General features: G+C 43.4%; 1 protein-coding gene across 4 annotated transcripts in view; it reads left to right on the top strand.

Annotated features, from left to right (window-relative positions):
• The first annotated feature begins 514 nt into the window (after positions 1 to 514).
• Cbr4 (carbonyl reductase 4) overlaps positions 515 to 25,779 on the top strand; it is a 65,930-nt gene continuing 40,665 nt past the window's right edge. For 2 of the 4 annotated variants that reach the window (XM_075986853.1, XM_075986852.1), the window contains exons 1-5: positions 523 to 728; positions 2,602 to 2,722; positions 3,285 to 3,418; positions 7,077 to 7,211; positions 16,351 to 16,535. In XM_075986853.1, coding sequence (XP_075842968.1) covers positions 587 to 728; positions 2,602 to 2,722; positions 3,285 to 3,418; positions 7,077 to 7,211; positions 16,351 to 16,529 — 711 coding nt within the window. In that variant the 5' untranslated portion in view covers positions 523 to 586 and the 3' untranslated portion in view covers positions 16,530 to 16,535. Of the gene's footprint in view, positions 729 to 2,601; positions 2,723 to 3,284; positions 3,419 to 7,076; positions 7,212 to 16,350; positions 19,823 to 25,779 lie in introns of those variants that run through there. The other 2 variants (XM_075986851.1, XM_075986854.1) reach the window with 2 other exon arrangements.

The following is a 25,779-nucleotide window of genomic DNA, read 5'->3' as shown; positions in this document are numbered from 1 at the left end:
TTCTTTGAGACAGGTTTTCGCTTTGTAGACCAGACTGGCCTTGAACTCTCAGTGAGCCCCCTGCCTCAACCTTCTGAGTGTTGGGAGTACAGGCCTATAGCACCACATCCCGCTCGTGTTCTTCCACAGGACGTCCACCCTCATAATAATAATGTTACAGTGCAGGGCTAACTTCTGTAATAACTTGGGGGATGACTTCATATTTCTCCAATAGGTTTTGTCTGCAGCAAAAACGTGGGTGACTCAGGACAGGTCCATACCCAGAAGATCATAATGTGGCTGCTAACTACAGAGTGGAAAGTCCACGGTTTTGGCAACCCTATTATCTCTGAGCAAATGACCTTTGGCCCCTGAACCATAGTGCCAACTAACTATCCCAGCCTGGGAAGAGGCAGGTTGCAAAGCTCACAGGCACAGTCGCGGGACTCTTAAGCGAGGACTACAAAACCCAGCATGCAATGCAACACCGACGAGTCTGTGCGCACTGACGTCTAACTCTTCGCGCCTTATTCTGTGGCTAGGGTTGCTGTCAGAAGGGAGTGTTTACTCCTTTTCCTCACGGAACTGTGTCTGTCCGGGGTCCGAGATGGACAAAGTTTGTGCGGTTTTCGGAGGCTCCAGGGGGATCGGCAGGGCAGTAGCCCAGCTAATGGCACAGAAGGGCTACCGTCTGGCGATCGTCGCCAGAAACCTGGAAGTGGCCAAAGCCGCCGCCGGCGAGCTCGGCGGTAGGTACCTGAAGAAGTGCCCCCTCCGCGCTGCCGCATGCCAGCCGTCGAGCCTGACTGAGTCCATGCGCTCCCGGTCACTGGCCCTGTAGATCAGTCTGCGCCCAAGATCGCTCGTGACCCATGACCAAGTCCTCAGTGGGGCTCTCGCTCACCCCAGGCAGATCGCGAGGACCCCTGAGAAGCAGCTATCTCCCCATGGCCAGTATGGACATTTGACAGCCGCCTTGCTCTGACCTCTGGTAGGAGAGAACCGTCCTTGGTGAAGTCAGGGAGGTCAGGCTGCCGGGTAGAGACGGCTAGATTGCATTTTCCAGAGAGCTCTTCACACAACAGTATTTCAAAGAGAAACCTGAGTAGCAGCCCGTCGATCAGGGTTGCTTTCCCAAGTTAACCAAACACTTTAATAAGTTATTAATTTGTTTCGTCAGATCCTTTTAAATGCATTCCAATTCCAGCCCCCTCCCCCTCGATTATTAATAGCCATTTGGTTGCGAGTTTAAGTCTCGATGATTGTGAGAAGACAACATGGAAGACAGTGGTGTTAGTAGAATGGAGAAAAATACATGTCCCTATCAGGAAAGCATTGGGTATTACAGGTCTGAAGGTGTAGCCAGTGCCTGCTATATTTATGTACTTATATGGAAACAGTCTTGATAATGTAACTCAGACTGGCTTTGAACTTGGGATTCTTGTGCCTCAGTTGCTCCATTGTTGAGATGACCTTACTTTATTGTGACATCTTTAGTACAAAGCACACTTTGACCCTGCTCCAGCCTTCCCTGCTTCCTCTGACACTGGGTCTCACTATGCAGTCTAGGCTTCCCTTGGATCCAGATCTGGCCTCTGCCTCCTCAGTGCTGGGAACACAGGCGGGCACCATGTGCTAGCCGGTCATCCTGGGTGTGAACACAAGCTTCAGCACCCAGTCAGCCCTCCTTCCTGTTTTCTATACAACTGTTACTCCGTGTGCTTCCTTTGGGATCTCCTCCATGCGTCTTGGCTACCCAGGAGGGTGTACCCCTATCATAAACTAAGGGGCATGTGTGTTAATATGGTAACCTGTTAAATAGAAAATACTTTTCCTTTGAAGTATAATTGCTTGTGTATGGTAATAGGGATCAAACTCAGAGCTCTACTGAGCCACCTCTTCTGCCTAGGCTGGCCATAAACTTACAGCTGCAATCTCCTCTCTCAGTGCTGGGACTGCAGGCATGCCCAGATTTTATTGCAGGTTTTAAAATTTCATGCCTTTTATTTAGGTGGGTGGGTATGTTTATGCTATGGCACACGTGGGGAAGGCAGAGGACAGTCTGCTCTCTCTTTCCACCGTAAGTTCACTTAGCAGGCGTACTGGAAACTACCCTTACCCAGTGAACTTGCTGACCTCAACTATTTTTACTTTTAAACATTCTAAGCTTGCTTCTTCTGAAGCATTTGAGGTCTCACTTACCCAGGATAGCCTTCAACTTGTGGATCCAGCAAGTCGCACACCGTGGACAGCCTGGTAGTGCTGTGCTCGGCAAGGAAACCCCAAAGTTCCAGTTAGTTTTCTGTGATAGTTTATCTCAGGGGCCCACTGTAATCCCAGCGTTTGTCAGGCTGAATTCAAAGGCCTGCTGAGGCAGTACAGTAAGACCTTGTCTCAGAGTAAAAACAAACACAAGAAGAAGGAAGAAATAAAACCTCATTATTTCTTCTTCACCTCTGCCGACTATGTCCCTTTCCTTAGGTGGTCCATGGGCACAGGAACCCACGACATGCCTTCAATTCTAGGCTCAACACGGGCTCACCTCATAGTCTAATCACAATGCAAAAAGTTAGAAATTCAAGTGGAGATTTACAGGCAATTCTGATTTAACTTTTTTCATAGGAAACCACTTGGCATTTAGCTGTGATGTTGCTAAAGAGGAGGATGTTCAGCATACGTTTGAAGAAATGGAGAAACATTTGGGTCCAGTCAATTTCCTGGTAAATGCAGCTGGCATTAACAGGTTGGTCAAACATTGAGGTAAATTTCTTATGTCTTTTTAAAACAAGATTTTTCTTACTGGGTCATGTCTTGGTTACTTTTCCACCGCTGTGACAAAATACCATGACCAAGGCAATGGAGTGTTACACTGAGGTATGGTTTCAGAGGGTTGGAGTCATGTTGATGGAGTGAAGCCATGGTGGCAGCAAGGTTGCAGACTCCTGTCTTGATCTGTGTATAGGAGGCAGAGATGGAGGTACGACGGGAACACTTAGCTAGAAAGCACCCTTATACTATATCTTAAATCAGGATGGTAATTATGTTTTAACTTGATTTTTAAAAAGATCTTGTTTTGCTATTTTAAAATGTTATGTGTCTGGGACCGTGCACATGGATGCAGTTGCCTGTGGATACCCGGGGGCTGGAGTTACAGGTGGTTGTGAAGTTCCTGATGTGGGTGCTGGGAACTGAACTCAGCTCTACTGAAAGAGCAGTTGGAGCTTTTAACTCTGAGCCAGTTCTCCAGCACCTAGACGTGAATGTTTTGTTCTACTTGTTCACGTTCTGCTGTTTCCTTCTTGTAGAGATAGTCTCCTAGTGAGAGCAAAAACTGAAGACATGATATCTCAGCTTCACACTAACCTCTTGGGCTCCATGCTGACTTGCAAGGCGGCCATGAAGACGATGATTCAGCAGGGTGGATCCATCGTTAATGTAGGTGAGTTCTTACCTTTGTGGGTTTCTAATTATGGCATATAAACATCAGAGTACTCAATCCACTGATTTCCTTGATCAACAGCGAAGTTTATCCTTTTGGTATCTATGGGAAACGTATTTAACCGGTGAATGAATGAGACAAATCTCACAGATGTACTTCTCCACAGGAGTCAGCTAGGCGTTAAATGATAACTTACCAAGTATTAAAAAATGACGTCTAGATTCAGTGTTCTAAGACTGTATGGCATGGGAGAGACCACAGCTGTGCACATTTAGAAGTCTTGCTGTATATGAATGCTGTACCAATTCTGTCAGCAGTTTCAATTTTCAAGACAAATCAGCCATCCCATTTTCTTTCTTTTCTTTTTCTTTTTTGTCAAACCTATAATGATTGTAAGAGCCCAAGGGCCAGATGATATACTATGAGATTGTGTTTCCTAGAAAAACCAGGATGCTACACACGTGTTACCTCAACAATATGGCTGCCTATGAGAAGCCAAGGACAATGATACTGGGTTTTGATCCTCCTCCATGTTCTGGCTTTGTGGGAGCCTAGTCAGTTTGGATGTTCACCTTCCTAGACCAGGATGGAGGGGGGAGGACTTTGGACTTTCCACAGGGCAGGGAACCCTCACTGCTCTTCAGACTTGAGAGGGAGGGGAAGAGGAGTGGGGGAGGAGGAGAGGAGTGGGAGGCTGGGAGGAGGCGGAGATTTTTCTCAATAAAAAAAAAATAAAAAAAATATCCTACCTAAAAAAAAAAAAACCAATATGGCTGCCTACACAAGACATGGACAGTGATCTATCAGTAGATGTCTTAGTTAGGGATTATGTTGCTGTGAAGAGACGCCATGCACATGACAACTCTTATAAGTAAAACACTTAATTGAGGTAGCGGCTTATATAGTTTTAGAGGTTCAGTATATTGTGGTATGGAGCCTGGCTGTGTGTAGGCAGACGTGGTACTGGAGAAGGTGTTGAGAATTCTTATGTCTTTGCTCATAGGCAACAGGAAGTGGTTTGTTTTATTGGGTGTGACTTTAGCATCTATGAGACCTCAAAGCCCACCTCCACAGTGTGACACTTCTCCATCAAGGCCATACCTATTCTAACAAGTACACACCTAATAGTGGCACCCCCTTTGGGGGCCATTTTCTTTCAAAGCACCACAGTAGACATTGTTAAGACAGAAGGGGGAAAACTCAAGGGGTCCTGTCCTACCCCTAAAGAAAGAACTACAGGAAAGTAAGGGCTGATAAGAACAGAAGAAGTAGCCTTCCCTAAGGGTGAACCCCCTAATTGGTTATCCAGTGCCAAGTGGTCAGGCCTGATACCCTTACATATAAGCAACACTAGAAAACAGCATAAAAACAGCAGGATTTTTATGCATTTATATATATGTAACAATAATAATAAAGAGAAGAAGACTTTTAATTTGAGAGACTGTGAGGGGCAACTGGGAGGGTTGGATGAAGGAGGAGGTAGAAGTTTTATTTTTAAAAGTTGCAAAGAAATCCAACCTAATTTTTAAAATTAAAAAAAAACTTGTAGACATGGAGGCTAAATAATAATTATAATAATTACCTACAGCAATTGCATGGATCACTGATCTCTCTGGTGTCAAGGTTTAAGGAACATTAGCGCTCGGCCTTTGAGCTTGCTGGAATCACAAGGAAGAGGCGTTGTGGGTTGAGGCCTGAAGAGCGGAAAGTACAGAATGACATGGAATTTGATTTCGGTTTAGTACTTAAGACTTGCAGCAGATCGTCTACTTTTTATTTTTAAGTGAGAAGCAATACCTTAAATGGCTGCACAAGGGTCACAGTGCTCGTTAGATCTCTCTCTTAGGAGGAACGGGTGACCTGTGGCCTTCTGACATGGCCACTTCAGATTCTGGGTTCTTAAGAACCACACTGGCCCAAGACTGCTTGGACCTCACAGAGCAAATCTGTTAAAACACCTACATTTTAGATAAGTTTCAGAAACCTAAATCCTTAGAATCTTAGAATGTTGCTAAGATGAAGTGGACATAGTTATTCTATAGAAAAGTACCACAGGAAGGGCTGAACCTGTAGACTTGGTATTTTACAAGTCATTACTTGGACCAGATGAAACCGGAGTGTGGCCTAGGTGCTGGTATGAAAGCTCCTTGTCAGACCTTGCTGCCGTGCCTGGAACTTTACACTTTTTCTGTTTTTCTTAACCTGATGGTTTTCTTTCTTCCTGTGCTGCTTAGTTTTCTTCCTCTCTCTACGAAGGAACCACATTTGGTGATGGGTTCGCGACAGCCCAGTTGGTGCAGCACAGAGAGATGGCAATGGTTCTGTAGATAACTTTTACTATTTTACTGTTCCTCTTCATGCTTAGGGACACATATACCTGTCATTGTTTGCGGGTCTGTGCATTCATAGGCTTGTGTCTTGAGAACAGTGGGAGGTGCTCCACAGTGCAGAAGAAGTCACAGGTCACCTCGGTGTCCTCGGAGATGCTCTCACCACCGTGAAACCACCCTGCAGTGGCATCTGGAAGGGGCCACTGTCATCAGGCAATGGTTGACTGTACAATACAAGTAAACATTTTAACCTTGGGTTTCTTGAGTGTAAAAAAAAGTAGAGAATTCTCTTTTTCTAAAATAATTTCAATTTTGTGTTAGTGTTAGGTTCCTGTTTAATTTTTGTATTGTAAGCACAGGCCAGTGGTGCAGAAAATTACTTCCCTACTTCTGTTTTTTGCATAAACTGTATGTATTTGCATAAATTGATATTTGAATTATAAATTATTTTTACATATTTATTAGACAAGGTCACTGAGTAATCTTTAGTAGCGAGTACAAGGTAAATATAAACAAAATTGTAAAACGTCACTGTTAGGAAGTTCGTATAGTCAGTATTGATTGGCAGTAGTTTAATGTACTGGATTCATTCTTGGAGGTGAAAGTGGATCTTGTTCTTATCTGCAATAGACTCATAAATTAATCAGCCTTTATTTTACATCGTCCGGCTTTAACTCATTTCTGCCTGGGCTTGTTACCTTTCTGTTGCTATGATAAATACCATGGCCCAGAATACTCACGAAAGAGAGAGTTTATTTTGGCCTATGGTCCCTGAGGGATACAAGTCCATCATGGTGGGGAGGCAAGAGGCAGGCATGATGGCAGAAGCAGGAAGCAGAGAGGTGATAACATCTCAACCACAAGCATGAAGTAGAGCGGGAATTAAAGTAGGGTGAAGCTACATACTCCTAAATCCCGTCCCTCCCCCCATGACACACCTCCTAAACTCCCTAAACAGCAGCACCAGCTGGGGCCAGGTGTTCAAGTGCCCTGGCCTAGGGCACTTTCCTCATTCATGCCATCAGCCCGCCCACCCAGCACCCTATTTAACCTCTTCCACCCTTTCACGTACAGAACAGATCATGTAAGCTCACTTCCCTGTCCCTGGTGGTTTGGCATCATTTTCTTTCCATTCCTCTTTGCCGTGTGTGTCACGGTCAGGTTGACCCCTTTACCTGTTACTTGTGGAAGGACAGACAGAGTTACTCATTTTAGCAAAGAACGGAGGAAGGTGGGTTTCCCTTTCCGTCTGTGGACTGTGCATTGTGTGAATTTTCAAAGTGCAGAGCAGTTGGTTTACCCTCACTTCATTTCCTCTCTTCTCGCAGGGAGTGTTATTGGTTTCAAAGGCAATGTGGGCCAGTCCGTGTACAGCGCCACCAAAGGAGGGCTCATTGGGTTTTCACGCTCGCTTGCTAAAGAGGTTGCACGGAAGAAAGTCAGAGTAAATGTGGTTGCACCAGGTCAGTGAAGACTACAATAACCGTAACATGGTTGATGAACAAATTGGTCGTCATTAATTGACATTTGGGTAGTGTATCTCTAAAATCACTGTGGAAAGAGATAATAAGCTAGCGACTAAAGACATTTTCCTCATGTTTTACATAAGATTCTTTACTTTTAAATTCTGCACAAGCTAAGAAATACGTTATGGTAAGAGAACCTTGGAAGAGCATCTTGTGTTTTGAGACAAGATCTTCACTATACTCTCTAGTACTGGGACTGTAGGCTTGCTCTACCACATCAGGCTTATTCTAGCCACACTGACAATTTAGAAAATTGTCACCAGAGGTTCAACATAATCTACCTAAAGCTACCTGGCTGTTTCATGGAGAGCTGAAAGATAATGTCCCCAAGGTTTCCTTTAGAATTATAATATTTATGTCTTTTTATCCTTCTGCTACAGTCTCCTCTTAATGATCTCGGATTCTCCAGTGTCTTATTATGTTTTTATTTACTTATTATCCCCCTTTTGTTTATTTATACATTATTTGTCATTTGCTAATAAAAATATGCCATAATTCAGATCTATGTGTCACGGCTAAGATAGTGTAACATCTTTGTCTTACAATTTTAATTACTTAAGAGGTTTACTACTGTAGACCTCCGCCACCTTTCGCTTTTAACTCCCTCACGGCTCCAGCTTGGACCTGAGAGTTGGCACTAATATTGAGCCAGCGGGTGTTTTTCAGGATGTTCTGTGAACCTGTTTTCTGCCTCGCACACTTTTATTCCAGTTCACTGTTCAGTCACAGGCTAGCTAAGTCCAGACAGTCCAAATCCACGCGCACTTAGAAAGTTATTGCGGCTTGGATGTGTCGTCTATGAAGGAGAAGGGGCCCTGAACAAAAGCTATCCATGGAAAGCTGCATTGCTACTATGTAGGCCTGGCTCTCTGCCTCCGTATGCTTTGTGCAGGCTGCCACTGTCAGTGCTGGCTGAGCTAGCTGTCTACTACCATTACAGGTGGTGATTCGTGTGTGGAGCACCACGATTTCTCCCTCTCTCTCTGGGGCTGTAGTGGTATGAGTAATGAGGAGTCAATTCTATTTTCTGGTGCTGTAAATGGCTGGGAGGAACGTCCTTTCCAATTCACACAGACTCATGCAGTGGATGTCCTGGGTGGCTTCCTCTGGGCCAGGGATGTCCTAGGTCCAGGAGTAGCAAAAATGAATATTTCTGCTGCAGGATGCGGAGTATAGCTGGAAAGACAGAAATGAACAAATCACTGCAATGTCCAGTGCTGAAGGTAGAATAGATGTGTACCACACTGGGGAGATGCTGAAGAATGTCTGTTGTGGATTAGTTGTCAAGGCAATGGGATGAATGGTGGAAATCCAGCTTGTATACAAAGAAGAAATTTTAAGACTGTTATGGAAGTGTCTTAGAGAAGATCTTATTTTTCCAGTGCAATTCATATTGGGGATAGAATCTATTGCTAAAATGTGCCCACTTAGTAGGGTAGCCTTTGTAATATTACATTGTGTATGTGTGTATGTGTGTGTGTGTGTGTGTGTGTATGTGTGTGCTTGTGCATAGCTTAGATTGAAATAAGATTTAATCAATTCTATAGATTATTTATTGACTTAATTTTGATATTAAGTATAAGCACAGGCTTCTCTTTCATTTCCCAGCTGCCCAGACCCGAATAATCACACTGAAACTATATTAATTACAACACTGTTTGGCTAATGACTCAGGCATTTTTCTAACTAGCTCTTACATCTTGAATTAACCCATTTCTATTAATCTGTGTGTTGCCATGAGGCTGTGGCTTACTGGTAAAGGTTCTGAGCATCTTTCTCCTTCAGCAGCTACCATGGTGTCTCTCTGACTATGCCCTCTCTCTTTCTCTCTCTCTTTCATCCTGGCTATATTATGCCCTGCCATAGGTCAAAGCAGCTTTATTTATTAACCAATAAAAGCAACACATATACAGAAGAGCATCGCACATCAATTAAGATATGTCAGCATCTTCACTAGATCTCTAAACAGAGCTAACAAACGTGTACTTATGGTATACTTACCCATGCACTCACGTGTGGAGGCCAATCAATCAGTTCTCCCCTATATTTTTTGAGACAGAATCTCTCCCTGAACCTGAAGCTCACTGTTTAAGCTTACTGAGACTGTGATCTGTTTGTCTTCCCAGTGCTGGTCCTTCGTGTTGCCATGCCTGGCTGTGATGTGGATACAGGGTTCCAGACTGAGGGCTTTATGCTAGTAAGGAGCCTCTTTCTTCACCGAGCCATCTTCCTAGCCCTCAGACCTCTAGTTTGTTTCTTTTTATGTCGTTTACTTCAAGTGGAGGTTCCATAGGAAAACAGTTGAAAAACAAATGTAGCAGGAAAACCAGGGAACAAGGCGAATAATGACTGCCACTCTGTGCTGAATCTGACTGTTCTTTAAAGGTCTTGTTCTACACCTTGGTCTTTACTGCTTGGCTTATAAAGTAAAGTTGTTATCATAGATGAATCTTGTTAATTGGAAATCAATGATTTATATTAGATGTACTATTTGATAGATTGACTATAGTCAATTACTACTCAATATGAATCAATGAAATGTACTTTCTTCTGAGATTATAAAATATAAGTTCTCACTGGACAAGAACTACATGCTTGCTTTTAGAAGCCAGAGTATCCCAGACTCTAAACAGTTCATATTTTAAAAGTGGGCTTTGAGATGTGGCTGGAGCTTTTGCCCAGCATGCACTGGGCCCTGAGTGTGACCCCAGACACAGCCCTCCCACCCCCTTGCTGGATGCTGGGTGTGTCATTGTATGTCCGGTAGTGAAGTGTTGTGTCTTTGTGCTAGAATGCACGTCACTTCAGTCACTGTTTCTTGATCTGAGGGATAGCGGCTTTGTCACCAGCTGGGCGATCAGTGCTCAGTGAAGCACTGCAGCAGCACCCTCTGCTGGACAGCGCCATCTGCTGGTGGTTTACTGGTTTTGTAGCCATTTAAGTCTGTGAACACATGGGACAAAGGTGGGGAGTTCAGAGCCTTTACAAATATGAATGATATGGGGACAGTCTTTTGGGGCTCTGGAAAGTAAGACCACATAATGATAAATGAATGGGATGTTCAGGGGCCACTGATACCTCCTCTCAGCTCTGTGATATATGGGGTCCGTATCTGAGAGTAACTGTAGGTAGTGTTTGGGCTGTGAATTTATGTCTATGGGAGACATGGTTCAAGAGCATTGGCACAGGATAACATTGACATTTGGTACAGTCCAAATGATTTATTGTAAGAGACTAGCCTAGCATTTCTTGTTTCATTTCTGATGACCTGGAGCATGATATGAAGTCTGAAGAGCTGCAGGTAGGTGGGTCAGAGTAGCCTTTGTGCTCGGTACTGTCATGGTGATGACGTGGCAGTAGCATTTGCTAACGTCTATTCCACAGCTGAAGGGTGACCCTCCCTTGTATTCCGCAGATTTTTCCTAGTAATGTGTCATTAGTTGTAGCCCATAAACCATGCTAAGGTAAGATTATTAACAGTAGGGAAATGAAGGGAGCACAGGGTGAGGGCAGTGTGGTCAGCACTGGAGCCTTTATGTAATAGTTCTGTGCACCTAAAGTGCACTAAGATAAAGTCTACTAACTAAAAGGACACCGTGGAGAGAAGAGAAGGGTACCTAGGAGTATCGTTCATTGTCACATTGCGCACAACCCAAGAGGAAAAACTGGTATGTCGGGGCAAATTCTTCCCTCCCTTAAGCAAACAAAAGAAAGCGTTTCTTATTTAGTCCACATGTGCCCTGGAGGCGGCAGAGGACAGCATCAGGGGTCTGTTCTTTCCATCTTTGGATCCAGGGATTGAACTCAGGTCATCAGACTTTTGCAGCAAGTGGCTTTATGCACTGAGCCATCTCACAAGCCCTTCCCTTTCCTTCACACCCTTGTTACGTTTAGACTTTATTGCAGTTCAGCGATGGCCAACAGCTCTCTCTGAGATGTTTCGCTCCTGGTATGTGTCCATAGGTCTGCAGAGAGGCTGTGGACAGTCCTCCTGACAACTGATACCCTTATTTTCCAAGCAGGAACTGTGGAGGAGACCCCCTTTATGTTTCAAATGACCACACACCTATTTGTGTGTAAGAAATTATGTAAGAAATGAGGGCTTTTTTTTCTCAGTTTTTTACCTTCTAGTCATGATGACTGCTTATTCAAAAGCCAGCCATGCACGGCCAGAGGAGCCCTCAGGGGACCTGCCATCTTTGATTGGTTTGTTCCTCCTGTGTCCGTGCACAGCTTCCTTCTCTCAGAGCTGTGTAGCATCACAGAGCAGGGGATAGAACCTTGATTTGTGAACCTGAATCCAGTGGTGTCCTCTCCACAGGAAATCCCACCAGAACCAGCTGGGAGTCGGCCTGAAAGTTGCTAGCCTATACTGACAAGAGTGTCCCTAAACCATGGCTACTGTAATTTCTCGTGGCTTATTTTTGCTTGCTTTTTAGATTAAACTGCATCATTTTTCTGCTGAATTTACTAAGTTAGTATAAAACACTTTGTGCCAATTTTGTTAGAACTTTAGAGTAAAAGACAATTGAATCATGAATTCTTTGCGACCCAAAGAGATTTTCCTTTTTTAATTTAAAAATACGAGGACTACAGAGAACTCAAGAACAATGGCAATGGGTTTTTGATCCTACTGCATGTACTGGCTTTGTGGGAGCCTAGGCAGTTTGGATGCTCACCTTACTAGACCTGGATGGAGGTGGGTGGTCCTTGGACTTCCCACAGGGCAGGGAACCCTGATTGCTCTTTGGGCTGACGAGGGAGGGGGACTTGATTGGGGGAGGGGGAGGGAAATGGGAGGCGGTGGTGGGGAAGAGACAGAAATCTTTAATAAATAAAGAAAGAAAGAAAAAAGAAAAAAATGTTGAGATTATTCATGAATCAGTATTTCTGTCATTTGCACTCCCCTCTCCACTCCAGCTCCTCTTGCTTCTCTCCCATCCCCCTCTTGTGTTCACGATCTCGTCTTCAGTTGTTTGTAACAATAACAGATACTGGTGTGATGCTACGTCCTTTTAGTGTGCGTTCTGTGTGCATGTATTTCGGGCTGACTGCCTGGGATCGGCTAGCCTACTGGGGGCTCATCCTTCGAGGGAATTGAGTCTCCTTTTGTCAGCAGCCATTAATTGGCTGCAGCTCTTCATCTCGGGGTCAGGCCTCATGAGATTTCCCTTCCATGCTGCCGTGTCAGCTGACACTGCCATTGTGTAGGTCTTGTTTAGGTGACAATATTGTTGAGATTTCATGGGTTCAGCCTCCCTGTCATATGCAGGGAAAACCTATTTCATAGCAGACATCTTGGTCCACTGACTTACAGTCTTCCCGCCCCTCTTCTGCAATGTCCCCCGAGCCTTAGTTAGGGATAGTAACACGAAGTTTTTAGCATTAACATTAGTGATTTTATTTCACTCAATTTTTATAATCTGAGGTGATTGTAGGGTTCATTTTCTCTGCGGCACCCTTGAAAAGAAGCAGGCCAACACATCATTGGATCTCAGTAACTCTCAGGTTCTTGAGAGAATTGGATTCTGCTGGATTCTGGCTCCATACCGAAGAACTAAGTTCCACCTTTGGGCCACATGTGGTGGCCCACTCCCAGCTCTCAGGAGGCAGAGGCAGGCGGGTCTCTGTGAGTCTGAGACGAGCCTCGATGACAGGAGTTCCAGGACAGCCAGGGCTACACAGTGAGACCCTGTCTTAAAACAGCACGTTTGCTCGTCATTTGGAAGTCCGCAGAGGCTGTCTCTCTGTCTGTGCCAGCCGCTCCCTTCATCCTTTCCTCCCCGTGCTGTGCTTGAGGATGAAAGGAAATGCCGCTGAGTTCTCAAATAAATGCGCTGAGATTTCATTGTAGAGGAGGTTGTGTTTCACGGTATAGTCTCAGGCAAACACAAGTAATACAGCATCCGTATTGTTATTTCTGGCCTTCATTATAGGCCATCTGTAACTCATAATGTTCATATTTTTTCAATAGTTCTATCTGGGTGCAGTGATTTTATATATATCTGTGTGGACAGCTTAAAAGGAAAAGTACAAAGAAAATCATGATCGGGTGTACAATTCTAGTAACAACGTCACTTTGATGTCCAGCGGTGATCAGATGATAATGTTAGCGTTTTGGCATGTATGTTTCACCTTGTTTATACATGCAATTCATGTGTAGCCTACTTTTAAGATTACAGATGTGGATCTTCATTTATGTCATTGGTACCAACATTATTTTATGCTGTAGATGTTGTCAGCTGGCTCCCTGTTGAAATACCTCTCAGTTTGTTTCCAGATTTCATGAGTAGCCTCTCACTGTCTTAGATTTTATGAGAGAGAGAAAAAACTACAATTGTTTCTCACAGGACTTTAAAGAAAACATTTAAGTTTTCATGAGTGAAAACTCAAAGTAAACTTAATCATCTAGTATTACACAATAAACTAGCAGAAGATTCCAGTATTTAGCTCAGTTATCAACATATCACTTGTAAATGATAGTATATTAAAGTTGATTTATAATCTAATTTATTTAGCTTTAACGTAAGTCAATTTGAAAACTTTTGTGTGTGTGAGTGTGTGTGAGTGTACGGTGAATTTTCACTTCCTATGGCTCGTCTGGCAGTTCGTACACTTTTGTCACCCTGAACTTTTACCTGGTGCTCTCATGAAGATTAGTATTTGCTTTTTCTTTCTTTTTTCTTCCTTCCTTCCTTCCTTCCTTCCTTCCTTCCTTCCTTCCTTCCTTCCTTCCTTCCTTCCTTCCTTCCCTCCCTCCCTCCCTCCCTCCCTCCCTCCCTCTTTCTTTCTTTCTTTCTTTCTTTCTTTCTTTCTTTCTTTCTTTCTTTCTTTCTTTCTTTCTTTCTTTCTAAACCTAGTGATTGAAGTTGGGCATGGTGGCATACACCTTCAGTCCTAGCACTCAAAAAATGGCAGGGGCCAGTGGATTTATGTGAGTTTTAGGCTAGCCTGATCTACCTGGTGAGACCATGTCTCAATTTTTTTCTAGTATTAGTGAACAAAATACTATGTGTTAACATTTTATTAGTGATCTATGTATATCTTGTAGGAATCTCTTAAGGCAGTGCTTCTTAATCTTCCTGATGCTGCCACCCTTTAATACAGTTCCTCTTGCTGTGGGGACCCCAACCATAAAATTACTCCATTGCTGCTTCATAACTGTAATTTTGCTACTATTATGAATTGTAATGTAAAAATCTGATATACAGAGTATCTGATATGCAACCCCTACAAAAATGTCATTTAACCTCCAAAGGGGTCACTACCCAAAGATTGAGAACCACTGTCTTTTTAAAAATAATTATTTATTTTAAAAAAGTTTTTTTTCTCATTTTACATACCAATCCAAGTTCCCACTCCCTCCACTCCTTCTGCTCCCTCCACCTCACCGCCCATTCCACTCCCATCCACTCATTAGAGAGGGTAAGTCTTCCCATGGAAAGTCTCCAAAGTTTACACATTGCTTTGAGTAAGGACCAAGGACCTCCCCATTATTTCTAGGTTGAGCAAGGTGTACCTCCAAAGAGAATGGGTTCCAAAGCCAGAACCAGCAGTGGGAATAAATCCTGGTTCTGCTGCCAGTGGCCCCACGGTCTGCCCCCGCCATACAACTGTCACCCACATTCAGAGGGCCTGGTTTGGTCCTCTGCTGGTTCCGCCACTGTCAGGCAAGAGTTGGTGAGCTCCCATTAGCTCAGGTAAGCTGTTTCAGTGGATGTCCCTATCATGGTCTTGACCCCTTTGCTCCTATTCTCACTTCTTCCTCTCTTCAACTGCACTTTGGAAGCTCAGCCTGGTGCTCTGCTGTGGGTCTCTGCATCTGTTTCCATAAGTTGCTGGATGAAGGTTCTATGATGACATTTAAGATATTCATCAATCTGACTACAGGGCAAGGTCAGGCACCCTCTCCACTATTGCTTAGGGTCCTAGCTGGGGTCATCCTTGTGGATTCCTGGGACTTTTTTCTAGTGTTAGGTTTCTTCCTAACCCCATAATGGCTCCCTCAATCAAGATATCTCTTTCCTTGCTCTCCCTCTCTGTCCTTCCCCCATCTAGACCATCCCATTCCCTTAAGCCTCATCCCCCCTCCCTTTTTCCCTTTCTCCTCCCTTTTTGTCCTCCCTTTTCCCCCACTTCCACGCTCCCAATTTTCTCAGGGGATCTTGTCTATTTCCCCTTCCCAGGGGAATCCATGTATGTTTCTCTTAGGGTTTTCCTTGTTACCTAGTTTCTCTGGGTTTGTGGACTGTAGGCTGGTTATCCTTTGCTTATCTAATATCCACTTAGGAGTGAGTACATGCCTTGCTCGTCTGAGAACCACTGTCTTAAACCTGTAGTTGATCCTGGTGTGTGTGTATATATTCATACATACAACCATTGTGAATCACTGAATATATAATATTTTACTCTGCAGAACTTGGTCTCTGCATACTCCATTGCATATATAGCAATATTGAGTTAAAAATTTCATCTTTTGCATACATTTTTTAAATCAGGATTAGATATGACCATAAGACTTTTTTCTTATATGGACTTTGGGATCCCAGGCTATCCTGTCATCAATTACCTTGGTTTAGTAAATGGAATGGATTAATTCTTATTAGGATTGCAAAATCAGTTCATAGGACCATCTTTGTGACACCGTCTCTCAACACTGTTTCTCACTTTCTCCCCCACCTATGTGGAAGTCATTTTTGTAGCATTTTATTTATAGCATTATAAGGGGAGTCACCAGACTGTATTGCATTACAACTGGGTATGTAGCAGTTACTCCCTCTCCCATAGATTATGGTTGCTGTATTTCACTCGTGTTTGTATCTGCCTGTTACATTCCACAGTGTTATCTTCATGTTTGCCAAGACTTGAGTCATGGACTTGGGAGTTAGGCATTTTTTTTTGTGTTCAGTAACTGTTCGCCGAGTTAAAGTGAATAAAACTGTACACTTAATTAATTGCTAACAATATTCTGCATTTCCTAAACAATGTTTATTAGTAATGTCAAATTCTCTTTATAAAAGATGGACAGCCTTCCTTAGTGTCCACACTCTCAACTGAATTGACATTTCTCTTTCAGGATTTATTCACACAGATATGACAAAACACTTGAAAGAAGAACATTTCAAGAAAAACATCCTTCTTGGGAGGTTTGGAGACGCTCTTGACGTGGCTCATGCGGTTGTGTTTCTCCTAGAGTCCCCATACATCACAGGACACGTTCTGGTTGTGGATGGAGGATTACAACTCACCATCTAATCAGAGGTGATTCTGTTGTGATGGCTGTTGATTGGGGTCACGTGCACATTTTTTTATTAATTAGGCAATCATATCTATATGGGTGACATTTGATACTAAAATGGTTCTATCTTTATATGAACATGTTTCAAAAGAACAATGTGTGACCAGTTGTAGTCTAAAAGGTATGAATTCTCTATTTTTAGAGGCCATAGAAATTTTAGTACATAAACGTCTTGTAATGCATCAGTATTAATCTATGTATCTTTGCCTTAAAAATAGGAGATTCTGTTGTGATACAGTTTAATTGTATCTGCTGGGTTTAAGACACCAATGTTGTGCTATTGCTAAATAAGAGTATTTGCAGAAGATTGAGATCAAGTTTTTATTATTTACTTTTTGTTGCTGTGGTAAAACATCATGACCAAAAGCAACTTCTCAGAGAACGGGTCTCTTGATGCTTATGGTTCCAGAGAGATGGAGTCCTTCATGGCAGGGAAGGCTGGCAGCAGTCAGGGAAAGCATGGTGGTCGGAGCAGGAAGCTAGCTGGTCACATTTCATCCATACACAGGAAGCAGAGGGGGAACAGGAAGTGGAGCCAGGCTGTAAAATCTCAAAGCTTACCCCCGAGTGACTTACTTTCTCCAGCAAGACTGCATTCCCTACAGGTTCCATAACTTCCCCTAACAGTGCCACCAATAAGGAACTGAGTGTTCAGACATGAACCCCTAAGGACATCACATTCAGACCAGCACAGTACTGAGAAGCCTTGCTAAGGCTCACCTTTTATGTTGTATGGTGCATTTTGAGGCAGGATATCACAATGTGAGCTTCTTCCTCGGCTTGGGAAGCATTGGTTTTATTAGAGACCAATTTTTGCTGGAGAGTAGAGATGAAGACATACAGCTGAATGCAATAGAGATAGCATTCCTTCTGCCTTGAACTCTTGTGGGCAATAAAGAACTATTTTTATATACTAGGTTCATGTTGATTTTTTTTATTTACCATCTTCTAAATATTTTTAATATTTTATTTTAAAAAGTAATGTTTTTTACCAAGGTTCTCATAATCTCAGATACTTGGTCAGCTGAGGCAAGGACATAACACGTTTAAGGACATGCTAGGTTACATAGTTCAAGGTCTGGGTGTGTGGTAAAGCACTTGCCCAGTAGAAGCAAGATCCCAGGTTCAATCCTTAGTGCTTCAGACTAGAACAGAACCAAATCCAGGAATCCAGGAGTTATCTAATTGCTGTTTTCAAGTGGAACATTGTCTAAATGGATTTTTGATTATATATATAGTCAAATAAAAATATGAATAAGATGTACTAATAAATTCAGAATAATAGTGCTAAATAATAGTACTAAATAATACAGAATAAATCAAAAGCTGTGTACTAAATATGGAGTCCTTTATCCCTGACATACTTTCTTTACTTAGTTTATTAGCATTCTGTTTTTTCCGTCCTGGGGCTTAAACCTTGGGCTTTGGGCCTGCCTACTAAGTTAGTGCTCTACCCATTGGTTACATCCACAGCCTCTGGTTTAGGAGAACATCTGATGTGAGTGCAGTTAGTACTACTGAAGGAACAGCCTGCTAAATGCAAGGTGGCGCAGTTGGAGGACTGTTAAGTAGCAGCATTTCTAGGCATGTTAGGTAATGTGACATGCAGGATGTCTCCCACGTGGTGCCCATGGTAGGAGGCTTTGTGCATACAGAGTGGGCAGCTTCCTTATGCTCTGTCCCGTGTGCCTTTGTGCATACAGAGTGGGCAGCTTCCTTATGCTCTGTCCCGTGTGTCTTTGGCCACCTATACCTGTACAGGCCTCAGTTCCCTTGGCTGGACACACCGTGTTCTGAAGTCTTCGGTGAAGCTGGTTTGTCGTATAAACAAGAGGAAAGCAATGAGGAAGAAGCCGATTATGGTGACATTCACCTGGATATGGGGACACTCGCCTGGATAGGGGGACGCTCGCCTGGATATGGGGACACTCGCCTGGATAGGGGGACACTCGCCTGGATATGGGGACACTCGCCTGGATATGGGGACACTCGCCTGGATATGGGGACACTCGCCTGGATATGGGGACACTCGCCTGGATATGGGGACACTCGCCTGGATAGGGGGACACTTGCCTGGATAGGGGGACACTTGCCTGGATATGGGGACGCTCGCCTGGATATGGGGACGCTCGCCTGGATATGGGGACACTCGCCTGGATATGGGGACGCTCGCCTGGATATGGGGACACTCGCCTGGATAGGGGGACACTCGCCTGGATATGGGGACGCTCGCCTGGATATGGGGACACTCGCCTGGATATGGGGACACTCGCCTGGATATGGGGACACTCGCCTGGATATGGGGACACTCGCCTGGATATGGGGACACTCGCCTGGATATGGGGACACTCGCCTGGATATGGGGACACTCGCCTGGATATGGGGACACTCGCCTGGATAGGGGGACGCTCGCCTGGATATGGGGACACTCGCCTGGATAGGGGGACACTCGCCTGGATAGGGGGACGCTCGCCTGGATATGGGGACACTCATACATGGGGTAGGGGGAATAGAAGATCAAGGTTGTTATTAGCTACATAGTGAGCTTGAGACTAGCGTGGGCTATGTGAGCAAAATCCAAAAACAGCATTGAAAACTAGGTTACCAATAGGCTTACCCTTGAGTGTATGTTTGCTCTTTAAAATAAGCTACTCCTCCCTTCTGTGTCAGACTGAAATATGTGGAGAGATGTGGAAAAGGGGACATAAATCATCATGGCTCAACTCCTGGAGAACTCTCCTCCTGTTCTCACTGACTTGGTAGAAATTTCAACTGAACACTTGAATTCCGAGGCCCAGTAACTTCAGTGAATTCTTGGGCTGAAGACTCAGCTCCGGCTGTTTTCCTCCTCCCCGCAGCTCATGGTCCAGCCCATGCTGAACATTTGAAGGAAAAGGTTGGTGGCTAGAGCCAACATTTTCAGTTTTCATGCTCGGTTTTAAAATGTGTGCTTTTTTCATATTTTTATTCATATTCTATTTACGAGGGGTTGTGTAAGCTTTTTACAGATACAATTGTATGTTGCAAATTAGTTTAGGGGAATAATTTATGCAGTAAAGCTAAGTTGATCTACACTCATCTCTTACCCAGAATAATGAGGGAAGACAAACTGCTTTGGGTATTCAAGAGTTGATGCCTATTGTACTGGAGCATTTTCCCCAAGCTTTGTGAATCAGAAAAAGTGTGAATTATGAAATTATTCTACTGTCCTGCTTGACAAACATTCCTAAATAAAGTATTTAATAGCTGACATTTATGTTAATTTTTGTCTTTCAACTACATTATAGGATCCAAGAGCAAAGTACATGCTGCGTCTTCATTTGTTATGCAATTAAAATTCCTGCACTTTCCTGATAGCTCTATCTTGCTGTTCTGTACAGTGCACCCCAGGTATACACGTGTCTTAAGTTTGAATAATTACCTCTAATGTAACTTGGAATTCTTGAACCAGTAATCTAAATAGGATGCTCTCAGTACTGTGTGTGTGACCAAGCCTGTCCGTTTACTTAATGAATTGATAAGGTCCCAGTGAATTGAGGACAGATGGTTGGGGCAAGGAATTTTGATTCGGCAAACCAGCGGGACTTAGAAGATGACGACTAGGATTCCCGTAGCCCATCTCAACGCTAGTGCTCAGGTCCTTTTAGCTTGGGCACTGGGGTGAAGGGAGTTTTGGATAAGTTTATCTTTTCGCTGTCACTATTCCACCCATTGTTATAGGGAAAGGGGTAGGGATGGTGGCTTCCCTGACACTTCCAGCTGGAGGTAGGTGAAGGAGAGGTGATTGTGGGATAGATCAGCACAATCTGGAGAATACTGGTCGATCCAAACGCAAGCAAACTCTCAAGTGTGTGGCCAAGGCTTTACATACCATAAGAGTGACGTAATCCCATTTCTCTTCTTTATCAAATGTCACTTGTACTGTATGATGCTGGGTTTGGGGCTTCCTTTAAAGCTCATTTGTGTTAATTCCCTTAGTATTAGTAATAAATTCATAATGCTTCACAGAGGTGATTGTAAAACTGTATGACATAATTGTCCAACAAAAGCAGCCCTTACTGATCTATCATATGCTTTCTGTGGGGTTGAAGCTATAGGCCAGGTTAAAATTCCATCAGCATTCCCTTGCTATGGAGAACAAAGCCAAAGAGTGATCATCTTTGGGGTGGCTCATCCTGCTTCCATAGTGTTGTAGTGATCTCATTCCTACTAGCTGCAGCATTTAAACATCCTTCCCATAGGGCCTGGAGAGAGGATGTAGGAGAGTTACCTGCTCATCATATCAGTGAGTTGGGAGGATAAATTACCATACCAAGTCAAATATTTCTTAAATATTTGACCTCTTTCTCGATGACTGTCTAGGTATCTGATGACCTTGTTGAAACGGGCAAACTGTTGGGTTCAATGTCACTGATATGTGGTGGCTTCCTGGTTTCACTCTGGCCAATATAAGAAAGGCCTCAAGAAGTACTTGAGGTGATTGGGTCTACTTTGCTGCAAGTTGTTGGACATCCATTTTTGTTATTTTTCCGTTAGCATCTCCTAGTGTTGCCCAGGCTGCTCTTGGACTTGAGAAAGTCCTGAGTAACTGGGGAAATTAAAGAAATGTACCACAACGAACCCTTCCTCAAGTCTATCTTTGGGGTGCTAACACAGGAGTGTATTTAAACACAAAGCAGAGGATGCACAACTAAGCAGTGGCCAAGGTTTGCTCCCCTGCCCACCCTTGTTTAGCGCCAAGTCTGTCCTGCAAGGTCACCTGATAAGTTGTAAAGTTTTTTTCCTGGAGACAAGTTCTTCCTCTGGCTGCCCCTATGCCTCCAGCTATTTATCGTCACAGCAGAATATTTCTGGAGAAATATTAATTTCTTAAAGGTCCATTCTTCCAATAGTCTGATGTACAAAGAGGGAAGTACAAGTGTCTTTTTAGAATGTATTCTTTCTTTCCAGATAAGCCAGTGACATGTCTTTTGCCCCCCTTTCTTCTTTAAAATAATGATTTTATTGTTCTTTGAGAATTTCATAAATATTTTTAACCATTTTTTTCCCTCTCCAAAGTACTTCCAGATCTTTCCCTACTTCCCCACCCACCCAACTTCTCGTTCATTCCCCTCTCTTAAAATAAACAAACCAAACTAAAAGCCAACAACAATAAAAAACATGGAGTCCGGAGACTAGAGAGATGGCTCAGTGGTTAAGAGCACTGGCTATTCTTCCAGAGGTCCTGAGTTCAATACCCAACAACCACATGGTAGATCCTAACCATCTGTAATGAGATCTGGTGCCCTCTTCTGGCCTGAAGAGATACATGCAGTCAGACCACTGTGTACATAATAAAGAAATAAATCTTAAAAAAAAAATAACAAAAAACATGGAGTCCGGTTTGTGTTGTATGGCTACTTCTGAGCATGGAGCCTGCCATGGAGTGCAGTTGATATATCTAGTGTTAACTGACTTCCTTTTCCCCAAACCTATCAATTATGAATAGCATCTTGGTGAGGGCTTGGCCTCAGTGTCCTCTTCCCCACTTCCGTGCTGGGGTTTTGTCTGGTTTGAGCTTGTGCACGTTATGTGCATGTTGTCAGTCTCGGTGAGTTCAAACGTGCACCTTCCCTGTTGGGTCTAGAAAATATCGTTTCCTAGAAGCCATTCATCACCTCTCGCTCTTGCTCCTTCCTATGCATAGGTCCTCGAGCCTTAAGCCAAGAAGTGTGATAGAGACATTCCATTTACAGTGTAGCATTCTGCAGTCTTATTTTCTGCATGTTGACCAGTGGTGGGGTTCTGTGTTAAACACCATCTACAGCAAGAAGTAACTTCTGTGATGAGTGTTGAAGAATGCACAGATCTATGGGCACACCAATATGTTATTTGGAACCCTATTGCTGTGTTCATTTAGCACAGTGGTTCTCAACCTTCCTAATGCTGTGACCCTTTAATACATTTCTTCATATTATGGTGACTGCCCCAACCATTAAATTATTTTCATTGCTGCTTCGTAACTGTAATTTTGCTACTATTATAAATTGTAATGCAAGTATTTTTGGAGATAGAGATTTGCATGGGGTCATGGTTGACAGGTGAAGAGCCACTGATGTAGCAGAGTGTTGGTGGTAGGTTTTCTCCTGAGGCCCATAATCTCTCTGGCTTTGCTTTGGCTCATTGATGGTGCCATGTATGAGTTCCATTTAACAGAGTGGACCTTAAATCCATTTTTAAAAAAGTGTTTGGTTTCTTCTATGACACTTGTACCACTATTGCATCAATCGCCATCCTTGCAGGCAGTTTAGTTATTGTAACTCACAGGTTAGTAGTAAGGTGATATTGATGATTGCTTTTCTCCCTCCATAGTATGTGCAGTACCTTCCAGCACTATGAAGAGTAGCCAGTAAGGGTGAGTCTTCTGGGTAAGCATCCACTTGGTTTTCCTATGCTTGACGACATAAGTATGTGATGTCTTCAGCAGTCTGGAGAGTAACCAGTAATAGTGGCAATAGTTTAATATTATGAGACCCCACTGGTCAAAAAGATGTAACCCATTCCTGGGGCTGGGGATTTTATTTGGTAGTATATGGTGCCCATGATGTACTTTTAAAATCTTATTTTTCAAGCCCTGTATTAGTATTTAATCCATTTTATTCTGAGACATGAATTCTAAGCAGTATCTTTCTTGTTTGTTCTCAAAATTTCTTCAGTCCTCCATCTTGGCTTATCTCATTGGAAGGAGTGCATCATGCAGTAACTTCTGAAAAAAAGTACACAGAGATAACGTTTTTTGGAGGAAAAGTGTTATTAACACTAGAAGTTTAGAAGTTGGTTGACAGGGCTGGAGAGATGGCTCAGAGGGTAAGAGCATTGCCTGCTCTTCCAAAGGCCCTGAGTTTAATTCTCAGCAACCACATGATGGCTCACAACCATCTGTAATGAGGTCTGGTGCCCTCTTCTGGCCTGCAGGCATACACACAGAAAGAATATTGTATACATAATAAATAAATAAAAATTAAAAAAAAAGAAGTTGGTTGACATAGTTGTGAGAGAATGAGCGTGATTGCAAATAATGCTAACTACAGGCTTTTATGAGCTCTGTCTTGGGGAAACAGAGTGTTTTCTTTTCCTTTTTAAATGTCATTTCCTTTAATTGTTGGGTAGCTTTTTTTTTTCTTTTGATTTTTTGAGACAGGGTTTCTCCGTAGCTTTTGGTTCCTGTCCTGGAACTAGCTATTGTAGACCAGGCTGGCCTCGAACTCACAGAGATCCGCCTGCCTCTGCCTCCCGAGTGCTGGGATTAAAGGCGTGCGCCACCACCACCCGGCTTGTTGGGTAGCTTTTATGGGCCAGTTTTAAGTACCCATCTCTCCGTTTTTGGCATTTGTCTCTTCTTTTTTCATTTTCCTTATGGGCATATGCTTTTAAAACAAACAAGCAGAACTCTGTGAAGTCTGAATTAGGCTGGGAATGTGTGTGTATATATACATGAAGCACCCCCTTTGCTTCAAAATCCTGACAGTGTCATTTGAACGGACGTGCCCCTTGTGTTTATTTCAGTTTCACGAAGGCACACTGTATTTGCGAGGTAACGTACATATTTTTAGAGAGGGTTTACAATGAGGTCAAATAACTCAGATTGGGAAGAATTTTGGTGATAGGACACAGCATATTGCTGAGCTGTAGCCACTGATTGCACAGAAGCACAGATCCTGAGGCCTCTTGAAGATCACCTCACTAGCAGAGACTGTTCTCATGAAGTAACCAAAGGAATCATGGACAAAAACCATTGTCTCTTCTGAGAGATGCTTGTGACTGAGTTTGTTAACAGCTTGTCCAGGTTCTGGCAGCACCACAGTTCTGAGAGTCAGCTAAACTGGGAAGGAACGAGGGACCAACCCTCCTCAGATGATGACTTGGAACTGGAAGACTTGAGAACAACCCAGATTTCTAACTTTTTAAACATTTGTATGTGTGTTTATTTAAATATTTCTGCCAGTCTCGCCACCATGTGGGTCTCAGAGACGGGACACGGCTTGTTGGCAAGTGTCTGCCTGCTGAGTCATCTGTCTGACCTCAAAATTCAGATTTCTGGTTCAGAAGAGTTGGGGACTACTGAAGAACTTGCATTTCTAGTAAGTTCCTGATAGCTAATCTAGCAAAAACTACTTTAAGAACTGATCTACAGGTTTCTTTAAAAAAAAAAAAAAGAATCAGATGATTCCTGCCATCTATAGTATTGTGGAAAAACTCTGTAATTAGATGAAATTTCTACATAAAGAATAAATCTGATGCTGTAAAAACAAAATGCCAGACATTATAGGTGAAATCCCAATATTTCACTTGCCTTGAACAACCCAGGTGAATAACTGGTACTTCCGGTTTTATTTGCTTGCTGAACTATTTTTGAGAATCAGTAAGCTGCCTTACACACCTCTCCTATGCAATTGAGCCTGAATCTTGGTGTTATTCCGAAGAGGCTGCTTTTTCTTTTATGTGTGTGCATGGTGTACACACAGCATGGGTACAATTGCCCAGGCAGGTACATGTGGAGGCCAGAAATTGACTTCAGGATTCTTCCTCAGCCGCTTCTATTTTGTGAGACAAGATCCCTGAACCTGGCCGACCAGTGAGCCCCAGGTACCGGCCTATTGCTGCGCACTCAGCACTGAGGGTACAGATGTCATTGGCCAGGTTTTTAGGTAGGTGCTGCAGATATGAACTCAGGTTTTCATTCGTATCCAGCAAATATTTATGTGGTGAGCCAGCTCCCTACCCCATCAAAGGGATTTGAAGGTACAGTTGAGCTTCTACACTAACTGCTGTTTAGAAAGGAGATCGTGTGGGCTGGCTTGATCTATTCAGATGCACTTTAAAAGGGGAATGGACTCTCCATACCAGAATCAAAGCATGAGAGGGTCTTCATGAAGGGAATCCTCCCTTCTGGCTTTGAAGACGGAGGGGAAGAAATAGCCGTGGCCGTTGGGAGAAGAGAGCAACCACCGGCTGGCAGGCTAAGTGGGTCCTCTGTCCCGTAACGCCAAGGAACTTCTGAATTCTGTCTTAACTACTTGAGCACCAGGTGAGACTGCAGCCAGTGGCACACTGATGTCAACTCTTCTTACACAGTGAGTTGGGACCTTGCCAGCTCATGCCCAGTGTCTGATCTCCCCAGCTCTCACAGTGAAACGAGATGCTTCTGACTCTACCAGTACAGCAGCC

Source organism: Microtus pennsylvanicus, chromosome 9 (assembly GCF_037038515.1).
Source record: "Microtus pennsylvanicus isolate mMicPen1 chromosome 9, mMicPen1.hap1, whole genome shotgun sequence".
In the NCBI taxonomy this organism is placed as follows: domain Eukaryota; kingdom Metazoa; phylum Chordata; class Mammalia; order Rodentia; family Cricetidae; genus Microtus; species Microtus pennsylvanicus.
Note: the sequence above shows the minus strand (reverse complement) of the source record. Positions and strands in the feature narration are given on the sequence as shown.